Consider the following 20,151-nt stretch of genomic DNA (forward strand, 5'->3'; position numbering starts at 1 on the left):
GTAGTAAGTATTTTGAAGGTACATTGTTTACATGAATGGAAAGGAAATACCCAGAAATAATTAACCAAGCAATAGAGATATCTTAGATTATTAGTAAGCTACACGATAAAACAATTTCAGATAATCGGACACTTCATCTTCTGCTAGGCTGTCCAGAGAGCGACATCATCACCACCCTTCCAATAGAAATTCAGAACATATCATGATTGCAAAGCAACATCAGAAGTGGTCATCCGGTTCAACTACAAATAAGGATGCTTTCAGTGCCCCGGATCTTTATTTTCTTGTACTCAAAACAGCAACCAATATCATAGATAACATGGTTACACCAATCGGCAAAATTATGCATGGCGAGACATGATTTCAAGATTCATTAACTACTATCCTAGTGATACCAGCAATCATTAATCCATGAAGTAATAGAGCCTATCAGCTCCATCAACATCTCAACCTATCTGGGCATTTAGCTGCCACTGGCTAGCTTATTTAAGCTCTAATTTTACAAAAAAAAATTGCTCAGAGTAAATGCAGCATTGCTCAACATGGTGGATCACACGCTGCACACTTGGAGGGTAACTTGGAGGGGAACTGCACCTTGCTCAGGGTTCCACAGCTATGAAATAAAACATGCTTGGGTCATCATTATCTTTGTCAAATCCATTAACATAACAAAGCATAGGACATTAGATAAATTATAATCCTCAGAGCACTGCTACTATGAATTTTTCTACAGGGAACAGAATCAACTACGGATGTGAGTGTGAAGATCACCAGAAATCACATGGTAAAGTAAACAAGTGTACTGTGTTGTGAATGAGTGTAAATCAAACAAAGAAGTAGACAAATAAAGGTGCTTTATCTACGGAAAATACAACAAGTTGTGTATCATAAATGCTAGTGCTGCAAAGGCAAATATACATGCATCTATTTCTGTAGTATTTCAAACAGTGCCAGATAATTTAAGCATCACCTCAATTAAATGACAGAATGAAACAAGTACACTAATTGATCATTTTCCTTTGTAGCACTACACAACATGAAGAAACAAGCAAGCCAAGGTGTTATACTGCACACTACCCAACATGAAGAAAATAGAAATTTTTGTAATGCCAACATACCACATCCATGGCAGCTGGCCTAATGCATTCCAAACAACATGCATACTGGTTCCCCTTGCTCTCGCAGGCTCTTATGTGTTTTCTGGACTGAAAAATCTTTCATAACAACATTCGTTTTGTCTACTAAAATCTGTACGCTGGAAAAATTAGCTAATGCCGCGGAGGTACCGGTCATCGGTGAACACAAAGTTGGCCGACGGGTATAACACATGCAGAGATCAAGTATCCTAGGAAACCTCTATCGAGTGAACAAAAGGTAGATTAAAGACCTTAGCATAATCAGTCATACACAATCAAGAACTGACACCACCTACCTGAATAAAGGTGGTTTGTGGAGCTAGATGCAACAAAGAATCATGTTGAAAGCCCCACTCACTAATTCCGGCTCTGATTATTGCAGTGCAAGCACACCTATAAACATAATTAAATTGTGATATACTGACAGAGCAAATACCATGTGCTCTTGTTGTTGTCGAACTGGGTTGCAGGCACACTGAAAAACTGGGTACTTGCTGTTCATGAGTAAAAAAGAACATATTATTTGTATCTGTATTAAGCAACCTACAGCACATGTTACATCCTAAAAGCAACAAATTAGCTGGCATGCCAAGTGGTGTGCACTTGGTGTACATTGCTGGACCTGTTTTTCAATAAGAGTTTTGTAATAGTAGCTGATGCATACATAGTGGAGTGTAAATATTCTTTTCTTAATGAGAATGGATGTGCAGGGACTCATATACAGCTTCTGGCATAAATTAAACTTCTTGCACATCACCGAGAAAGTAGATTAAACACTTGTTACCCAAATCATCAAGCCCAGAGAGTAATAGATTTTTCTGAAGAAATGCAGAATAGAAAAGAAGAGCCCGAGACATACCAGGCTTGGCTTTCAAATAAGCGTAACATCAATTGGCCACTTGCACAAAAATATCTTTCAGGACCAATATATGAGAACCAAACTTCAAAAGTTGCCCAAATCAATTCCCCAGAACCGGGATCAACACTACCTGTACAAAATTCAGATTGCAAAGACATTAACACAATGAAATAACAGTGCTGAAGAAGTATTTTAGGTAGAAAAAACTGCGGTAAAATCACTGCACCTCCTCCAAACACAATGAAACCTAATGCAGCCAGGACAACTTGAACCATTGGAACCCATCCAACGGCCTCCTGTATGCCTCATTTGATGTAAATTTCAATCGTTTGAGGCAACCTATCATCATAATGGGCAGAGGCCTATCAAACTATTAGATTTGTAGATAAACCATTATCCATCGTAAAAATCCAAGATTATTTAAGCATCACCTCAATTAAAATGACAGCAAGAAACAAGTAAACTAATTGATCATTTTTTAATCTTATAGCGTGCAGGGAAGAAACTTCCCGTGAACACTTCTAAATAGGTAGTACCAAGTTAAAGGGCATCATCTACAATCAGACCAAACAAATCTATGGCATAACTAAACAAGAACATGATTTCAGTGAGCAAATTCATATCCTATCATCTTGAGCACATGGACATAGTTCTCACAAAAAGCATATCGATAGCTAATTCACCTCAAAATTGTGGAACTTTTTATATGTTCCGATTATATGAATCAAAATCTTAATACAAACAAAGGGGACTGCTAAGATAAGCATTTTTTTTTATAAAATTCAGTTTTTACACAAAATTTAGGTTCCAATTATATGCCCCGCAAAAAAGGTTCAAATTAGATGAATCACTTCAAGACAGCTAGTTAACTTCAAATCTTGAAATCAAGACTGCAGAATTTCTAAATTTTTATATTTTTTCTAAGAGAAGTGACAAAATAGAAGAAGTGCTCAACTTTTTGTAGATAGAGATGTATCTATAACTAAAACATGCCTATATACCTCCGTATCTACACAAAGTTGAGCAACTTTTTTTAGAGACAGAGAGAGTACAATAGTTAGTCATGTCACCCACAAAGGGTACAAAAAAACACAGAACTTGCCTTTTCTCTTATATCAATAGTCTGTACTAAAGCACCTGATAAAGGGGAGTGCTATATTCAACATACGAGTGCTAGTCATCATTCTAACTCATCTATACGCCCGTGAAGACAATCACTTCTTAAATGCAGAGTTATGGCTTTTCAGAATAGTAAGAGGAAAGCACCCTGTTCCATTGCAAAGAAAGAAACCAAGTTTGGAGGATACATATTGTCTAGCTGCTTGGTATAGCTGACGACACCTGGAATATAAACCAAATGCATTCTCCCTTCAACATCGTGAAATAGGGCATCCAAGAAGAAACTCGGAGATCTGAACTAAAATGCAGAGACATGTAGTTATCAGGAGAAGCCATGTTCTGGAAATATCAAAACAATACTGGAGGGAAGGAAAGCTCAGTTTAAACACTAATTAGATAATTCAGAAAAGGCACAGTTAGACGAAAAAATGATGGAAGCCATGATCACTTATTGTACTATTTTTAGTTAGAAGTTATATGAGGACACTTTAAACAAGAGGATACTGGCAGAATGTTTCTACTTTTCTTGTTTCCCAATAATTCGAGGTCATCCATGCTTCACTATAAGCTGGCATGAGTTGAATGCGAAGAATCAACAAATAGAGGAAAGAAACCTTTGAAGTTCTATTGCCATTGCAAGATAATTATCAGGAGCAAGGTTATCACATAAAGGAAAGGAACATTTTAACTTCTATTGTAAATCTATAAATTTATTGGTATTATTAAGACTGCATGACTATGGTACCACCATGCATGATTATCACAGAAGGGATAAGAACTACCTGACCATCTGGCTTATTTAGCACATAGGTACCACCACAAACAACACTTGGACGTGCAGAAGCCTGACCAATAATGTACCACGTTAGCATATATATTACAATAGAAGCACAACTATGTAGAAGAAAGCTGCAAGGTAATACAAATAATTGAGGTGCACCTTTAACTTTTAAGCATCCTTCCATTAAACAGAAGAAAAAAAATGTAGAATGGAAAAAGCTAGAAGAAGGAAATCAAACCATGCTCTCTAAGAATAAGTAGCTAGCATGCAAGGAGAAAAGAGAAGAATGGCCTTTAACTAAACAAGATGGATGTACATATGAGATACATGAATAAACATGATTTGCAAAGGAAATCAACAATGGTTAAACTCACAATTATTTTGACCCGGAGGGAGTATTATATTCATCACAAATAAATCACCGAACTGCAGAAACCTCCAAAGTTGTGCTGGAGATTCATGATACTTAAGATAAGCATGTCAAAGCCCTAAAACTAATCTTCATATATTTACAATAGCCGGTAAAATGGTCATGCATGTGCAACCATAGTTGTTAAATATGAGTATCTGAGAACCATGCTACTGAAGTCTAAGGGACCACTTGGAATTTGTTTTTAGGATGATCCGCATCTAAAATCTACATATAAGGCATCGGGAGCTAATCATTTACCTTCATATTTATGTAGAAATGCCTCAACTAAGGTTGTTCCTGGCAAATACCATCAGAATAAAATTAATAATGTGCTCACCCAACACATCAGTTAGTAACCAATCGCAGGAACACAAAACCGTAAATAAATGGTCATACATAGTTTACCTTCTAGCCTCGTGAACATCTCTGCTACAAAAATCAGTCACTTGACTTGCATGTTCTTTTCTAGCTCCTGCAATGAAACAAAAAACTAAATAGTTTACAATCAAAGTCTATTTCCTTCAATTTGGTTGCTCGCTCCTGAAGCTCCAAAAGAACCTTGTCATGCATTCCAAAATTTGCATTCAGGCATTCCACTGACCCAAAATATTTTAGTATTACTTGGTTCAATGTATATCTGAATACAAAGAAACACATATAAGTAATATATCTAAATGGTTGGGAAGCCCGCAAGAACATGACTAAGCTCACTAATTTGAAACATTTCAGCATTGTAAACAAACAATGGTTAGAAGAGGAAGGGAGACCAGACTAATGCCCTAATTTTGTTCTTTCGCATAAACAACAAGAAGCATAGCACGTAGCTAATAATCTTACTTTTGTACCTCTATTTTAAAAAAATTGATGTCTCATTGAGCTCACTTTTGAAATAAATCCCCCAACCTGATGCTACATGAGCTAAACATATATATCAAGCAAAGGAAATGGAGAATCAGGCTGGCATAACTGACTATGCAAGTGCTGGAGGGCGGGGTTGTCAAGCACACTGATTAAAAAATTATGTACAAAGATTTAAATATTGTACAATAGCTCGCATTGGGTTAAGACCATTATCAGATTGTTACAAAAAAAAACATTATCACAAGACCTAATGAGTCGGATACTACTGAGAAGATAGATCAAACATTACCCAAGGCAATCAAATTTATCTAGGTGAACAAGACATGAGCACGTGCAAGAGATACAGATCTGGAAGATTGGAAGGAATAACAGCTCGATGTGCCCTCTTTTGTGGGTGAGGTGAGGATGTATGTGATCATGAACTACTATAGTTACACATTTTTAGAAGAACAACATATCGCATCCTTCAGTTAATTCTACTACAAGCTCATAAAGTAAATTACTTGCCGAAGCATATCTAAGTTGGGAGTGATGATATCAATACGAGAAATACCATCAAACACTCCAGCACCATCTTCCGATGGCAGGTGGATAGCAATACCCCAAAGCAAACAGAGCTGCATGCTTCATCCATTGACAGACATGACCAAGACCAACTATTCACAGAATCATCATCTTCTTCAAGAAATGAATGCGGGACTGACACTGTAAGAAACGTGCATGACCAGGCAAGGCTAAAGGCTCCAAACACGTGAAAGCTGCATCACACACAAACCTGCAATGTGACATAATGTTGCTGATCTACATAAAATAGTCATATTGAAGGGATAACTGATTAGAAAACCATGCTATCCTCCTGTAATCACTATCACTACTGCTTCAGGTCAAAGCAAAAGAATTACCTCCTGAGAAGGGATAAATTGGTGAATTGCAGCTTCATAATCATAACATCAAACAGCAAGCCACCCTCTAAGTTTTTGAAATGAAATGTATATCCACATTAGCTCCTGTATATTAAAATAACAAATTAAATTTTGAGTTATCCGCACCGTGAAGTAAATAAAATAAGAGAGACAAACAATTAATAGCATTGCATCAGAAATTGTATAACCTGACTTCGGAATAAGCAGATTTTTTTAAATGTCCTCTGTAAATATGATTGTACCCAATTGCTTGTGGCAGACTAAAAAATGGCAGGATAAAAGGAGAAGAATATCCTTTAACTGAACATGTGATGGATGCACAAATGATAGAAAGAAGGAAATCAACAATGGTGAGTTTTGAAGAAAAAGTAAGGAAAACATAATAAGCGGATTCTTCACAGGCTAAGCAAGAAACCAGCCGGTAGGAGTTCACTTGGGGGTGCTAAATCAAGTAGAAACATGCAATTAGAGCTAAAAAGGAATTTCAATTGTAAAATCGAGTAGCACCATCTGTGACAAATTAAAAAGCAGATGAACGCACTAAGGAGGTGTGGCTAAAAGGAGGAAGAGTAAACTGGGTGATCTTGTATTATAATTATACCCGCAATTCTTTGATCATTTGAGTAAAAGTTCATGAAGCATGTGAAACCTCAGGTTAGGTCCTTCAGGTGACGGCAAGCGAGTGATCACCTGGAAAATTATTTTTTCATTAGTAAACACAAGGTGAGATTCCCATATATCTACAAATATATGTTGTTTTAGTTAACATACCAGGCAGCAGAATTGGCCAATGATCATACACACCAATCAGTTTCTGCTATTTATGCTTGAAATCCATACAACAAATGATGCTGACACAAAGTTGGATCCAGAATAAAATGGAGGAACTAAAACCTGTAGATAACATTTCCGGTCATATCTTTGCATGCATATGCATCAATGCACAAAGAAAACTAACTTTCTGATGCGATACTAAATAAAAGTTGGAGGATGCTGCAAGATCTCCATTGAATGAGTAAACCTCACTTCAAAAAGTAATGGCCAAAAGCATATCAACCAAGTAATACATGGAAAAAGATGGCCAAAGCAAGCAGGTCAATACTATTATTTACACTTCAATTCAATGAGAATTATAATCACATAAAAGAGGAAAGTCTACAAGAGAAAGAATCCTAATCGAAGTAAATTACCGGCAAACATGGGACTGCGACTATGGGTGAGGGTCTCCAAGATGCAGCGGCTATTCTCTTTTCCGGCGTTTCTGGCGAAGTTCCACAGGTGAAGCAACGGCAGTAAACTGCAGGGGAAGAGAGGCGGCGAATGCCTCTGGTGAGGTTGATATCAGCGCTGCAGAACCTCATCGGGAGTTTGAACCTGAACACGGTGATGAGTTATAATTGGTGGGTAATCGCAAAACAAGCAAGCACAGGGTTGCAGCCAAACTAAAAAAAAATGAGTACTTGTTCATGAGTAAAAATACTATATTATTTGTATCTGTACTAATTCACCTAGAGCACATGTTACATCATAAAAGCAACAAATAAGATGGCATGCCGAGTAGTATGCATTTGGCATACATTGCTGAACCTGTTTGGCAATAAAAGCATTGTAAATAGTATCTCATACATAGTAGATAATAAAACATTGTAAAAGCATTGCAAAATCAAAGAAGAGGGGAGCGGGGCGAGAGCTGGTATACCTAGGGAAAGAGATGGCGAGTTTGCTGGCAAGGTCGCCCTACTACAGCCGAGAACACCGCACTGACAGGAGAGCTGCTGTCGTAAGCACACCACAAGGCCCAACCATCTCCTCATTGTGCATCATTGGCATCCTTCACGAATGAAACATCACAGAAATAAACGCTATTTTCAACACCAAACTTGTTACCTACAACAACTCAATGGGTACAAAAACCTGAGATTTGATAGTGCCATAATGTAAGCATTCAAGATTCAGAGCTAGTAGGAACTTACACCATTGCACAAATCCTTCTGTTGGTGCCTAGGAATTCATTCCATAAAATTCAACGCACCTCAGCCACTAAAAAGGACAAACATGTCACAAAATCAAATCTCATAAACAAAGGTATGGGAATAGGGCTGCATCTCGTATGAGAACACATACTTTTTGAAGTACCTCACAAGGAAGATCTGAAATCACCTTCTTGAGCTGCATAAGATACGGTAGGTTTCAGAAAAAACAAAATAGTGCCTTATAAAGTAAAATATACAACTGAAATGAAATTTCAATTATATACATCCCTCTCTAGTAAGCACTCCTTGAACAAAGATACATCATAAACTGGAAGATGTAGCAATTGACAGCGGATTTACACGATAATCTAATTTTACTCTATTAGGTTTCCAATGAACATCATCTTAAGTTAGGGCCACAAGCAAATGTGGGAAGCAAACATATCAATCATACCTACTGAACAATCTGGTATACACAACACGATATCAGGTTTCTAGTGAAAATCATCTCAAATAAGGGCCACTTGCAAATGAGGGAAGCAAATATATCAATTATGTACCTACTGCAACAATCTAGTATACGCCACTCATCTAGCTGTTGTATTACTAATTTGCCTCAGCCACCTCATTGACCATGATAAGCACAACCACATGGTCCAACATTGGTCGATATATTCCTTTTCGGCTAACTGAAGCCTAAAATGGTACTGAAAACAAAACAAAAATCTGTACCTATTATTTTTCATTGGAGAAACGACTTCTCTCCGCATTATTGTTTTAGCACATCAAATATTTTACTAAAATAGTAGCTGCAAATAGGAAAAACAAACTATTAGGAGCTCTTAGCTAATACGTAACAATAACTAAATGCTACTGTATTGAGATTGGGATTTGGGAAAAGCTCTCCTGAAGCCCACCTTGGAGTCTTAAAACCAGCAGTGCTTGCCGTTGATGTCCCTGTATTGTCGAAATCCGCCGCCCGCCACGATTTGGCCGGCCCTGCCCCGGATCCTGGCCGTCCTTGACTCACACCTACTCCACCACCGTTCCCTGCAGCTGAAAAGTGAGAAACAAGAGTGAGATCTGAGAGAGATAGGTAAAGAGGAAGAGCGAGAGAGACGAGGGAGAATCCCGTACTGCGCCTGACCGCGTATCCTTGCCGCAGTTCTGCCGCGTCCAGCATCCGCCGTCGGCTCCCGCTTCCAGCGCAGGTGGCGGGCGAATCGGAGCCGGGGATGCGCCATCGCCGTTGCCGTTACACCCGCCGTGTCCATCCATCGCCGCGTCCAGCCAGCGCCGCGCGTCCGGCCGTCCGGTGAGCCTCCACCGCTGCATCCAGCCGTCGCTGCCGCGTCCAGCCGCCCTCGCTCGGGCGCGCGTTCTCTGCCGCAGCCGCTGCCGGTACAGCCCCCCCGTCCAGCCGTCGCTGCGTACAGCCGCCACGTCCGGCCAGTGCCGCGCGACCGGCCGTACGGCGAGACTCCATCGCCGCATCCAGCCGCCCTCGCTCGGGCGCGCGTTCTCTGCCGCTGTTGCGGCCGCGTCCAGGCGGAAGGTGGAGGTCGGCCAAGGAGAGGCGGCGGAGGGAAGTGGAGATGAGGGCAGAGGGGAGTGGAGATGAGGATTGGGCAGCTAGGGTTTTTACGGCACCAATCGAGACAAGGCGTTGTCCACCCACTCCCATGAGAAAACCGCCAAAGGACGCGACGCGGATGAGCAGCATCGCTCCCTCTGCTCGGTGGATCCCGCATATACTCGGCCCCATGCGTCATGGACTTGCTTGGAGGATGAACAAGTGAGGAAAAATTAACCACATCCAACGGCTGAAGTAGAAAGCGGGAGCCAACTTTTACTGTACCGGTGAAAACGTGTGGACCAGATTGATTTGCCCCTCTCAGACCCCCTGGATGGCTGGGTAGTCTAGGGACATTTATAGGAGAAATTATCGTCATATAGTGGTACAATATATATGCCTTAGAATTTCCTAACAATATACTACTACTTATTATTATGATTGGCTTATTATTATGGTTATTTTTGTCATTGTCATCCGAGACATGATAGTAGCAAGAAAAAAAAAGACCAAGTAAGCGAACATTTGATCAAGCCGACAAATCATTCAGAGCTTGTACAAGGGTAGAGAAGAACATATTTTTTTAGCCCTTCACATCATCTACAAAAGGCAATTGATAAAAGTCATATAATAGCCCTAAAAAAAAGATAAAAGTCATATAATGCTCTATCTCTTATTCTCATCTCTAACAATTAGTGATAATTGTTTTAATTTTAGTAGGATATTGTGTTGCTAAGGGAAGAAATATGACATTGCGGAGAAAATACATTCTCCTTTCTCTAACAGATCATTCCTTAATAACTAAGGAAAAAAACAAACTTCTCTTTTACATTCTCTCTAGTGTATAATAACTAAGTAAAAAATCTAACTTGGCAACTTTCGGAGAAGACTGCCGTCACCTGATTGTACATGCGCAGAGTCCATACAGCCGAAGAGGACTTTGCTTTCTTCAAGATCACGAACATTTCCTGGAAAAGGGATACTGCAATCTTATAATTAGAGTTAGAAATAAGATGGTCTACAGATAACAGGAAACCAGATGGCAATCAATTAGCTTAATTAAGGAAATTATCGCAGCATTTAGAAGCCAAATGTCGACATAACTATGTAAGGTAGAGGGTGTGATGACGATACAAGAATGGCCAGATTGCTATACTAAGAGTTCTCTATTTCTAAGACAAATATATAGAGTTCAGATTCAATTGATCCCCAAAAGAAAATTAACAAGTCTCTAATTCTCAACATAGCCTACTTCCGCTAAGTAGGAAGAGTTTCAGCCTTAAAATTTTACACTAACTAAATACATAGCTAGGAATTAACTTGACGCTTTAACATAAATAGAAAACTTATATGTACCTTAAGTCTATTTCATATGCACATGCGGAGCAGAGCAGCAAAGCTAGAAAGATGCAGCCTATAGATTTTTGTTAACTCTGGCCAACTGGATCTATAATGTTAATATGAGCTAAAATAGTGGACGGGCTTGGAATAGTTGCTTCACTGAAGTGTGAGAGCACATGAGTAGAATAAGTGTCCTTATTTGGCCAACTCTTTGATTTGAGATGCAAATTTGAGTGAAGAATAGTTGAACCGCAACTCAATATATAGATATCTAGGGCAGGCCACTGTTTGTGCAAGCATCCAAATGAAAGGAATTATCCGCACAGAGTGGACCAACAGTCAGCATTTTTATGGATATGTATATATTAAACAATTTTCTTTAATAACACACACACATTCAGCAAGTGAGCTTACGATAAACCTTATATATAGTAATCAAGTGACGAACTGGTTCCTGATGAAGGCTTTGTGGAATATTTCTGCACATGAAAATAATAAGTAGAGCCAGTGATAGAAGGTAAACAGATCCTCCCTGCCCCTGAAGGAGATAACAATATAAGAAATGCAAGAACACATCAGTAGGAATTGAAAAGAACCTTTTGTAGTGAACACAAAACAATAGTTCTTAATATCTCCATCTAAATCACAATTCAAGAGTTCGCTAGCATCAGAACAACCACCTCCATGTAAGAATTCAGGGCAGTAACAACTCAAATAAATGCAAGTGGTAATCAAAATTTTCTACAAGTAACCATATCATACAGGTTGCATCCATATTGATTCTGCAAAAAGTGTACAAACTTTACAGTAAATTGCTTGACAATGGAGGGAGGACTGCCGTTATAACAAGACATACAACCTTGAGATAAGATTCATTCAAGAGGGTACTGGAGTGTCCTAAAATATTTTTGAAGCCTCTTTCCTTTGGTACAATTTCACACTGAAGAAGAAAACCATCCATTGCTCAAGACAGATCCCAGGAGCCTAATAAGCTTATATGACAGTCGAATTATTGACAGTATCCATACAAAACATAATGTAGAATTGTCCAATAAACTTTTAGAACCAGCAATATTTACAGGAAAACCTGATTTGCATAAGAAGAATAAAATCAAAATCTTGCCTTCCTTGGAATATTCTTATAGCTGGCATCCTGAGAGGTGACAAAAGGAACAAATCATGAATGATAACTCGATGGTCTCAGTCTATTGTACTCATGGCAAAGAACAAACTTCACAATTTGTTTGCAGACAAAAAAAACATGCAGGAGAAAATTTTGTAACCATAAGTGAGGTGAATTATGGAGAACACCAGAGCAGACAGATAAAGATAGGGAGCAGCCAGGGCCAGTGAAGCAGCGTCATGTCCTGGTATTCACTTCGCCTAACCAAATTCTTCGCCACGGGTGAATCTCCCATTCTTGTGAGTAGCTGCTGGTCTGTCTGCTTATATTATGTTAACATTTACCAAATAATCAGTGGATACAATTGAAACTTTTTTTTTTTTGCGAATAGATACAATTGAAACTTATGCATACCAGATTGATTACCTGCGACTTGGACCTCAAGATCAAACGATTGGAAGAGAGCATGAGGCAATGGGGAGATAGTCCTCAGTCAGATGGTCTCCACATGGCCACATACATGGCGGTCTCCACATGGCCACATACATGGCGGATCCGCAGCAACCCCATGAGACCGGCTAAATAGGAAAAACCAATGGATGTCAGAGAGGGAAAAGGGGGAGATCCAACCTCAAAATCAAATCCATGGAAGATCTGTGGTACATAACATACCTCCTTACCGAGATGGCGAGATTGAAGTTATGGTCGTACTGTAGTCTCCAAGCGCACCTCCCCACCGGGAGCGCCTCATCCCTTCGAGCACGGGACGAGCCGGGCACACCCTCTAGCCTCTACGGCTGTCGGGATCTTCCCTCACATCCAGCTTCTCGGCCGCCTCGCCATCGGCGGTGAGTGGGAGCTAGAGTGTCGGGCGTACCGTCGGCATCACTCCTTGAGATAGAGAATTCGAGGGAAGCAGGGAGAGACAAAGATGATGAGGAGACGAAGCATGAAGCCATGAAGTATGCCGCCGGCGATATAGTAACGTACATCCATTAATTGTTGCCTGCGATTGGCGCACCGAACTTTCATGATTGCTTGAATGTTGTGTTTGTTTCAAGGGAACCACTAGGGATCGGCTCCCGATTTTTTGTTTCCCATCGGACCAGTTTCTTGCCGTAGGATTGGAAGTGGTTTGTCCGTTGGATTTCTACCAGGCCTGACGCGTGGGAATAACAAATATACGAGGATCCCTTAAATAGCGGTCTGTTCCCGTTAATCGCTCCCATAAAAATAGATTCCGTTAACCATGTTTCCTGCCCCGCTTCATCAATGGTTTCCAAAAGAAGACCCTTCCATATATGCTTCCGAAATTGACTCCAGATCCAAATAATCATGCATTATTCCATCTACGGCAGATGGTGCTTCCTTTCCATTTCAAACTTGTTTCCATCACACAATGAACATGCGTTCAAAGCTAAAAGTTATGCTTCACTAGTTAAATGCCCGTGCGTTGCTACGGAATAATAAAAATAAAAACTATAAAAATAATTATTAGATGGATTTATAATGGTGACATCATATAGATTGGAGAAAAAGCTCCAGCACTCTATCTAATCTCCATATGCACAAGCGAATCCTAAACAAAGAATTAAAACTCCACCCTAAGAATTGGAATTTAGAGTAATGAATATGTATTTAACTTGTATTGATTGATGTTTACAGGGTATAACATATAGACTGCAGTGCATCAACTAAATACAGGGCACGATCACATGCCTAATCTGCTACTAAAAACACCAAAATCTCTGGAGGCTCATGCAGCTTTACACCCAAGTATGCATGTTTTTTGTAGGCACAACAAAAGGGATTCGATCCGAGCACCACATTAGTTGCAAAGATTGAACAGTTGCAGAGAGAGAGAGGGGGGAGAGAGAGAGAGAGAGAGAGAGAGCGCTGAGCATGAGGTACAGGTCCAGATTCCGGAGCTCGTGCCTAAAACAGAAAGACAGAGAGTCCCCATGATAAATTCAGAGGTAATCACCCATAATTCACACAAAGACAGGGAATTCTGTGCACCTGCCGAAGCTGCGCCTGACGGTGACGCTCAGCAATTCGGACTGGGCCTCTAAAAGAAGCTTCTTCAGCGCCGCCAGGAGCTTGCACCCAAGGCTAAGGGAGCTAGTCCCCTGGTCTCTGATGGATGGGAGAATGGAGACGTCCTGAGTTTGTCGGGCTCTCGTTATAGGTCTTGCAATCCATGACGAGCAACGGTGGCCTCTTATCATCGTTGAAGGAGTCCAGGAACACCTCGCCCACGACCAACCGCCCATGTGCGACCTAGAAGCAGTTATCAACCTAGAAGTGGTTTTCGAGGCTTGATTTGCTCTGACCCGACAAGGAAGGCCGGGAACAAGCTAACTATACTAAATGACACAAGCACTAACTATGCTGAATGAATAAAGTTCTAGATAAGAAGTTAATATACCAAGAGATTGCAAAAGGTAATGCTGAATAAATTCCAGTAGCTCTCTCTATGATACAAATCTTTCGATGGAAATCACAGGGTTTGAACAGAGTGGCATCAATATACCTTTTAGAGCAATTTTTTTTTAGAAAATCATCCCAAACATCCAGGAAATGATGACAGTCAAGAAGAATCGAACTCCAACATACTGACAGTTGCTCTAGTATCATCAATTTTGTTTCCACGAGCAAGCGAGAAACTGAGCGATGGCGGAGCATACTTCCTAGAGACAGTAAACTGGATTCATTGTTCAGTTTGCTCAAGGTCTTGACGATTTCTTTGGTCTGCCTGAAATGCATCACAAACATGTGAGTGGCAGAAAGGTGAATATAAAGTGAGTGTGGAATTAAAACTTACTTATATTTACAGAAGTAACTTCGACTGTCGATAGTATATAGCAAAACCAACTACATGGATTTGCTCCATTTGAGTATTTGTGGCGTCCATCATCCATGTAAAAGCATTATAGTCATCCCTGATTTTAGGTACTTCGGGAATTTTATGCTTGTGAACTTAAGTAACTACAATGGTCTTGTGTAATTGTGTAAGTTCCTCGAGGAAGGAAACAAGAATATATGTGCTTATACTACTTACAAGAGACACCAGGGCCGTGAAACAAAATAGACAATTTTGTATTTAAGTGCTTGGAGTACCACATATCATCAAATTGACATCATGTGATACTAAATCAAGATTTTCATGGCTTTATCTTGTGTTCTGAAGAGGCAGCAAAGAAGATATGAAAGTTGATCTTCTTGATTTGCAGCCTATACAGTAACACAACAGCAACAAAGTAAATCCTTTAAATTTCTCTAATAATAAAAAAGTACTGCATCTAACAATGAACAACCAAAAATAAACTTATATGAGCAGTCTGTATAGAAGAATTAACCAAGATACATAGAATAGCTAAGTAGTCACCTTCAGTAAGTTGTCAAGTAAATGTCCAAGCATGTCGATCAAACAGAGTAATTTTTTAGCAACAAAACTATCCAAGCATTGCCAAATTAATGCTTTTTATGAGATAATCATCCAACATGTGATGGGCATTCCAAGTATCTGTGCGGCTAGTTAAATCTCAACGACTACAGCAAGCATGCTGTCAGTTTCTATCAACCAAAGAATAGAGAACTAAATGGACTATCGACCACTAGAAGAGCATGCATAGTCCTAAGCATAAAATGATGGGGCTGGATAGATGTTGCCACTAAACATTTAAATACAGACAATTGTATAATTTTACCGCAAGTGTTTTGCCCCATCCAAATCCATGTCAGTCTCCTCTAGTATCAAACCTCTGCACAGTTCATCTGAAGAAAGAAACAAACTATTTACATAGAATACATCAAAAGAACAAAAAAGGAGATGTTGTACACAATTATCATGAACAAAAATATTAGATGGGGTCATTTTCTGAAATGTACGCACCATTTAACTTCCCAGCATCTGGTTGTTCCATATAAGAATAGAGGCGCCCACGAGAAACTGACAAAAGAATTGATCTTGAGAATTCATAAGCAACAATTACATTTTGGATATGAAAGTTAATGGAAGAAAAGATATCAATATTTTGAGCTCCATGCCAATGTCCTACTATCCAAATGCTCTAGCCACCACTTAGGTTGACTGGACATAGATTACAACCAATTAGGATGAAAACAAGGCCGACCGGCCATGGGAGTTGAGAAAGACGGCAAGATGATTACACCCTACGCGTCCTCAGGCCCGTTCATCCTTATGCCGCCTCACGCGCCTATGAATACAAATAACACTTGGTAAGAAATCATAATGAACCATGCAGATATATCAGCCACATGTAAAATGTAGAAAAGTTTATTAAACTAAAAGGCATAAACTTTATGTGAGGAATGAAAAAATCTTATAATTGAGTTATTATTATTATATCAGAAACAGAGAGATAAAGGAAAAAAGGCACCCTACGCGTCCTCAGGCCTGTTCATCCTTATACCACCTCACGCGCCCGTGAATACAAATAAAACTTGTTAAGAAATCATAATGAACCATGCAGATATATCAGCCACATGTAAAATGTAGAAAAGTTGATTAAAAACTAAAAGGCATAAACATTATGTGAGGAATGAAAAAAATCTTGTCATTAAGATATTATTATTATATCAGGTAAACAGAGAGATAGAGGAAAAAAGGCTTTTTATACACAGGTTGAGGTACCTCTTGTTGTGCTCAACAGAATCAATCACTTCACTACCATCATAGACGTGTTTATGCTCGTGAGTAACCTAAAATAAATAATACATATCATAAAGTAAAATATATATTCATTACCATAGAGTTATTCTCTCTCTGAACATAGATTCAGAATTCAAACATATAAATTCACCATGAATGCAGCTACCCAGTCCCGTTAGAGTTAAGATGTTTGCTTCAAATTCATAGGTACCTTTAAGAACAATGTCTCCACCTCTGGCGCAATTACAGCCTCAATGCAACTCCATATCATCAGAATTCAGAATCGCCAAACTTATATCACTCTTAATTCAGGTCAGAATCAGAGAAGGCAAGACATGATTCACCTAAAATAATAACTATTAAGTCATTAAGTCATGATAATATATGTACATCTCTCTTGTATAAGTTCTGCCATTACCTCAGCTTGATACAGTCCAAAGAACAATATAAGTTGCCACCAAGCATGAAACAAACAATTGGTGAACAAGCAGCAAAGAACAAGAGTAACATGTAGAGGACAGATTCATCTATGTTTCTCAATTTAATAACATCCTAATGTACCAATACAATAAGAAGCTCAGTCTAACTCTTAACAGCAGAAGCTTGATTGAACAAAGACATTAGAAGATCATTTTGCAAGTACCATATCACTGGGGCATCGCATCAATCAAAACAACCAAACCTGCATAGTTGTACATGCAAATCGCCCGGAGCAGAGGCTATGGTTGTGCGCAGGAGGCCAAATTCGAGTGGACAGGGACCGGCTACCTGACTTCAGCCCTCCCTTCCTGATTCTCGCCGCCACACCCGCCTCGGGTTTGCACGGCCGCCTCGCCTGCGAGCCATCGCCGCCGCGCCTGCGAGCCGCCACACCAGCCACACCCGCCCCTTCCCTCGCGAGCCGCTGCACCCGCCGGGCCGCCCTGGCCTTGCTTGTTCGCCTGCGAGCCGCCGCTACTGGACCTAGTTCCCGTTGACGAGGCCTCTAAGCCTGGTACTCGTCGCTGTCGCGCCGACGATTGGAGAAACGAGGAAGATGAGAGGAGAGGAACAGAGAAATGAATGAAGCCCGAGCAGCGAGGATGACATCATTGCCATGTCTCCCGTGGAGAGTAGTTTGGAAAGATAATTAATTTGACATTAATTAATTGTGTATCAAATCCTCAACATTCCGTTCGCTTTCCCGTGATTCCAGCCATTCTTTCGTTTTTCCAAACAGTGATTGTACTAACAAAGGAAGGAGGGACCTCACGGTGAAAGTGGATCTGATGGACGGACCGATGTTGAGCGGAGGGGTTGATGTTATATTGGACGGCCCGGATGATTTTAATGATGACCGCAAAGTGCGTTGAGTGTCAAACGACCAACTCCCATTTAATAGTAAAGATAATTCTTTCACGTTTTTCTCCAAATGAAGTCATGAGTTGGTTCTACTATGAAGCCATATATTTGCATTTGGAAGCCCAGTTTTATGATTGTTGAAGAATGAAAATTGTTGTACCGAACATTGTTATGTACTGTAAGTGTAAGGAAGGAAGCATGCATATCTTGTTTGTGGTTGAAGCATGTCACATGTAATATTGTTGTTGTGGCATTGAGCCATTGGAAACACAATTTGATAGCTGTGGAAGCAGGAACGAACTATTATGGAAGCATTGCGATTGTCGTGTAAAGAACAAGCCCATAAAATAGGTACTTGGAAACATTTTGTACAAAAGTGTGAAACATGTCCAAAATAACACAGAAGCACATGGTATGTGGTACTAAACCGTAGGAAGCACATAGTACATATGAACTAGAAAACTTAAGTATTGCATATATGTAACAACGAAGCACAACACATCTTTGCTCCCAAGGAATCGATGGCATGAAGCATCAGGCACCCGCCATTCTTCTCGTTTTCAAGTCTTGGACTCCACCAACACATCTACGACAGTTAACGGTATTGCAATCGTCATTATGCTAGCTCATGCAATCGTCGCCATGTTCACCGTGGAGAGGACAACGGTCTGGTTGTTCCAGGCGGCGTTCTTGAAGTAGAGATCGATGATGTTGACAGCTGCATTTCTTGTGTTGGACACATCGCCGGCGAGCCTGCAGTGCTTCTTCACTGAAGTGTCTACATTTGCAACTTGAACTTTGAGATGTTCACCTCCTGTAGGCTGTAGCATCTTGCTCTGCATAGGGCAAGCACAACCAGGAAAGAAATAAGTAACCCGTTGAACCCCACCAAAACAAAATTTGGAGGCGATATGTGTTACTTTCTAAATCTCGGCCTTGGAGACGAAGGACTCGGAGATGTTGTCGAAGGTACTGTTGAGGACCTCGGTGGTGGATGCTTCGTCTAGACACCTTACACGTCTAGCTTCCTAGCACGCAAATCTCAGCAGTTCCTTTTGTCGAGCACCTCTCGGGCGCAAGCTCCCTGCAGGGGAGAGCCCTACAAGTCCAGCTTCATCACCTGCGATGAATGGCGCACGCATATATCACAGTTCATTTCATCGAGCACCTCTCGGGCGTAAGCTCCCAGGAGAGAGAGAGAGAGAGAGAGAGAGAGAGAGAGAGAGAGAGAGAGAGAGAGAGAGAGAGAGAGAGAGAGAGAGAGAGAGAGAGAGAGAGAGAGAGAGAGAGAGAGAGAGAGAGAGAGGTACCAGAATCAGGTATCATGAGTAGATTGATTACCAAGGCGAGCGTACGGACGAGGAAGGACGACGACCATTGGTACGAGCTACTTCGGGCAGGGCCGGGCACACCACATTTGCCACTTCTGCCGGTGGTAGTGCTGCAGCAGCAGGCCACACCTGCACGATCCAGCGGCCACTGCAGCCATCTCCTGCTCCCCACCTGAGGCGGCGACCGGCTGGAGAAGGGCGTGCTGGGCGGCGGAGGAAGGGGCCTGGGAGCAGGGCGGGGTCGGTGGAGACAAACGAGGAGGCGACCATAATTGGAGTCACCGGGCGTAGTTGACAGGTTTCTTTTATTAGCGAGAATAATAACGAGCTGCTGCGGGACACACGATGCAGATAGGAATCGACGGCTTCAGATCGGTCCGATCAGTTGTTTCCCATCGGGCTACGATACATAGTATTTACCTTGTTTCAATCGCCTGCACCGCATCACTCGGCGCCCTAGCGATTCTTCGTCTTTCCTTGCCGAGGTGCCTTCATGCTATGCATCGGCCGTGACGGGGAGGCTTCTCTAGTCTTTTTTTTAGCCTTATGTCCGGGCAATATTTTTAAGAGCGTCAAGTACGTACGGCCCGCTTGAAGGAATTTTTGGCCCGGTTAATCAGAGAATGGTCAGGTCAACCAGCGGAGTAGCGGCCCAAGTAACGTTGGGCTGCTTTTTGACGCGAGTTTATGGGAACGGGTTTCT

The 20,151-nt window shown here is 40.8% G+C and overlaps 1 protein-coding gene and 2 long non-coding RNA genes across 45 annotated transcripts; all 3 read right to left on the bottom strand.

The window, feature by feature from the left end:
• Window positions 1-237: 237 nt before the first annotated feature.
• LOC127292809 (uncharacterized) lies at window positions 238-13,333 on the bottom strand. 42 transcript variants are annotated; one of them, XR_011742513.1, is made up of 25 exons: window positions 13,092-13,331; window positions 12,774-12,992; window positions 12,528-12,679; window positions 11,838-12,420; window positions 11,400-11,516; window positions 10,537-10,605; window positions 9,923-9,984; window positions 9,212-9,843; window positions 8,982-9,120; window positions 8,797-8,873; window positions 8,216-8,260; window positions 8,065-8,131; window positions 7,791-7,922; window positions 7,282-7,465; window positions 6,863-6,985; window positions 6,693-6,781; window positions 6,071-6,175; window positions 5,722-5,943; window positions 4,713-4,779; window positions 4,566-4,604; window positions 3,897-3,959; window positions 2,222-3,407; window positions 1,996-2,125; window positions 1,433-1,529; window positions 238-613 (listed from the first exon to the last, which is right to left on the bottom strand). XR_011742513.1 is itself a non-coding variant. In XM_071818644.1 (20 exons), exons 15-20 carry the CDS (start codon window positions 4,569-4,571, stop codon window positions 551-553), a joined length of 396 nt encoding a protein of 131 aa, XP_071674745.1. In that variant the 5' UTR covers window positions 4,572-4,604; window positions 4,713-4,779; window positions 5,722-5,943; window positions 6,071-6,175; window positions 6,693-6,781; window positions 6,863-6,985; window positions 7,282-7,465; window positions 7,791-7,922; window positions 8,065-8,131; window positions 8,216-8,260; window positions 8,797-8,873; window positions 8,982-9,120; window positions 9,202-12,420; window positions 12,528-12,679; window positions 12,774-13,319; the 3' UTR covers window positions 238-550. The 42 variants fall into 42 exon arrangements, 3 of the variants coding, with proteins under 3 accessions (XP_071674745.1, XP_071674744.1, XP_051178270.1); XR_011742521.1 differs by having other exon boundaries at window positions 2,222-2,334; window positions 3,337-3,407; window positions 12,774-13,330; XR_011742525.1 differs by having other exon boundaries at window positions 2,222-2,357; window positions 3,337-3,407; window positions 12,774-13,330.
• A 641-nt stretch (window positions 13,334-13,974) lies between these two features.
• Window positions 13,975-15,238, bottom strand: LOC139830852 (uncharacterized). Its single transcript, XR_011744345.1, has 3 exons — window positions 14,926-15,238; window positions 14,121-14,856; window positions 13,975-14,036 (listed from the first exon to the last, which is right to left on the bottom strand). It is a non-coding gene; the product is annotated as an uncharacterized lncRNA (long non-coding RNA).
• Window positions 15,238-17,323, bottom strand: LOC127348405 (uncharacterized). 2 transcript variants are annotated; one of them, XR_007879769.2, is made up of 4 exons: window positions 16,988-17,323; window positions 15,997-16,321; window positions 15,812-15,878; window positions 15,238-15,285 (listed from the first exon to the last, which is right to left on the bottom strand). It is a non-coding gene; the product is annotated as an uncharacterized lncRNA (long non-coding RNA). The 2 variants fall into 2 exon arrangements; XR_007879768.2 differs by having other exon boundaries at window positions 15,244-15,335.
• Between the last annotated feature and the right edge of the window lie 2,828 nt (window positions 17,324-20,151).

The sequence above is a fragment of the Lolium perenne genome, chromosome 4 (assembly GCF_019359855.2).
Source record: "Lolium perenne isolate Kyuss_39 chromosome 4, Kyuss_2.0, whole genome shotgun sequence".
NCBI classification, from domain to species: Eukaryota; Viridiplantae; Streptophyta; class Magnoliopsida; order Poales; family Poaceae; genus Lolium; species Lolium perenne.

Bases quoted from the DNA above. Each gene is read 5' to 3' on its own strand.
- LOC127292809 (XM_071818643.1), bottom strand. The intron at 3,413-3,896 runs GTAGTTCTTATC...TCTGCATTTTAG, and splicing joins TAAATAAGCCAGATGGTCAG to TTCAGATCTCCGAGTTTCTT. The intron at 1,530-1,995 runs GTATGTCTCGGG...TTATGTTTATAG, and splicing joins TTATTTGAAAGCCAAGCCTG to GTGTGCTTGCACTGCAATAA.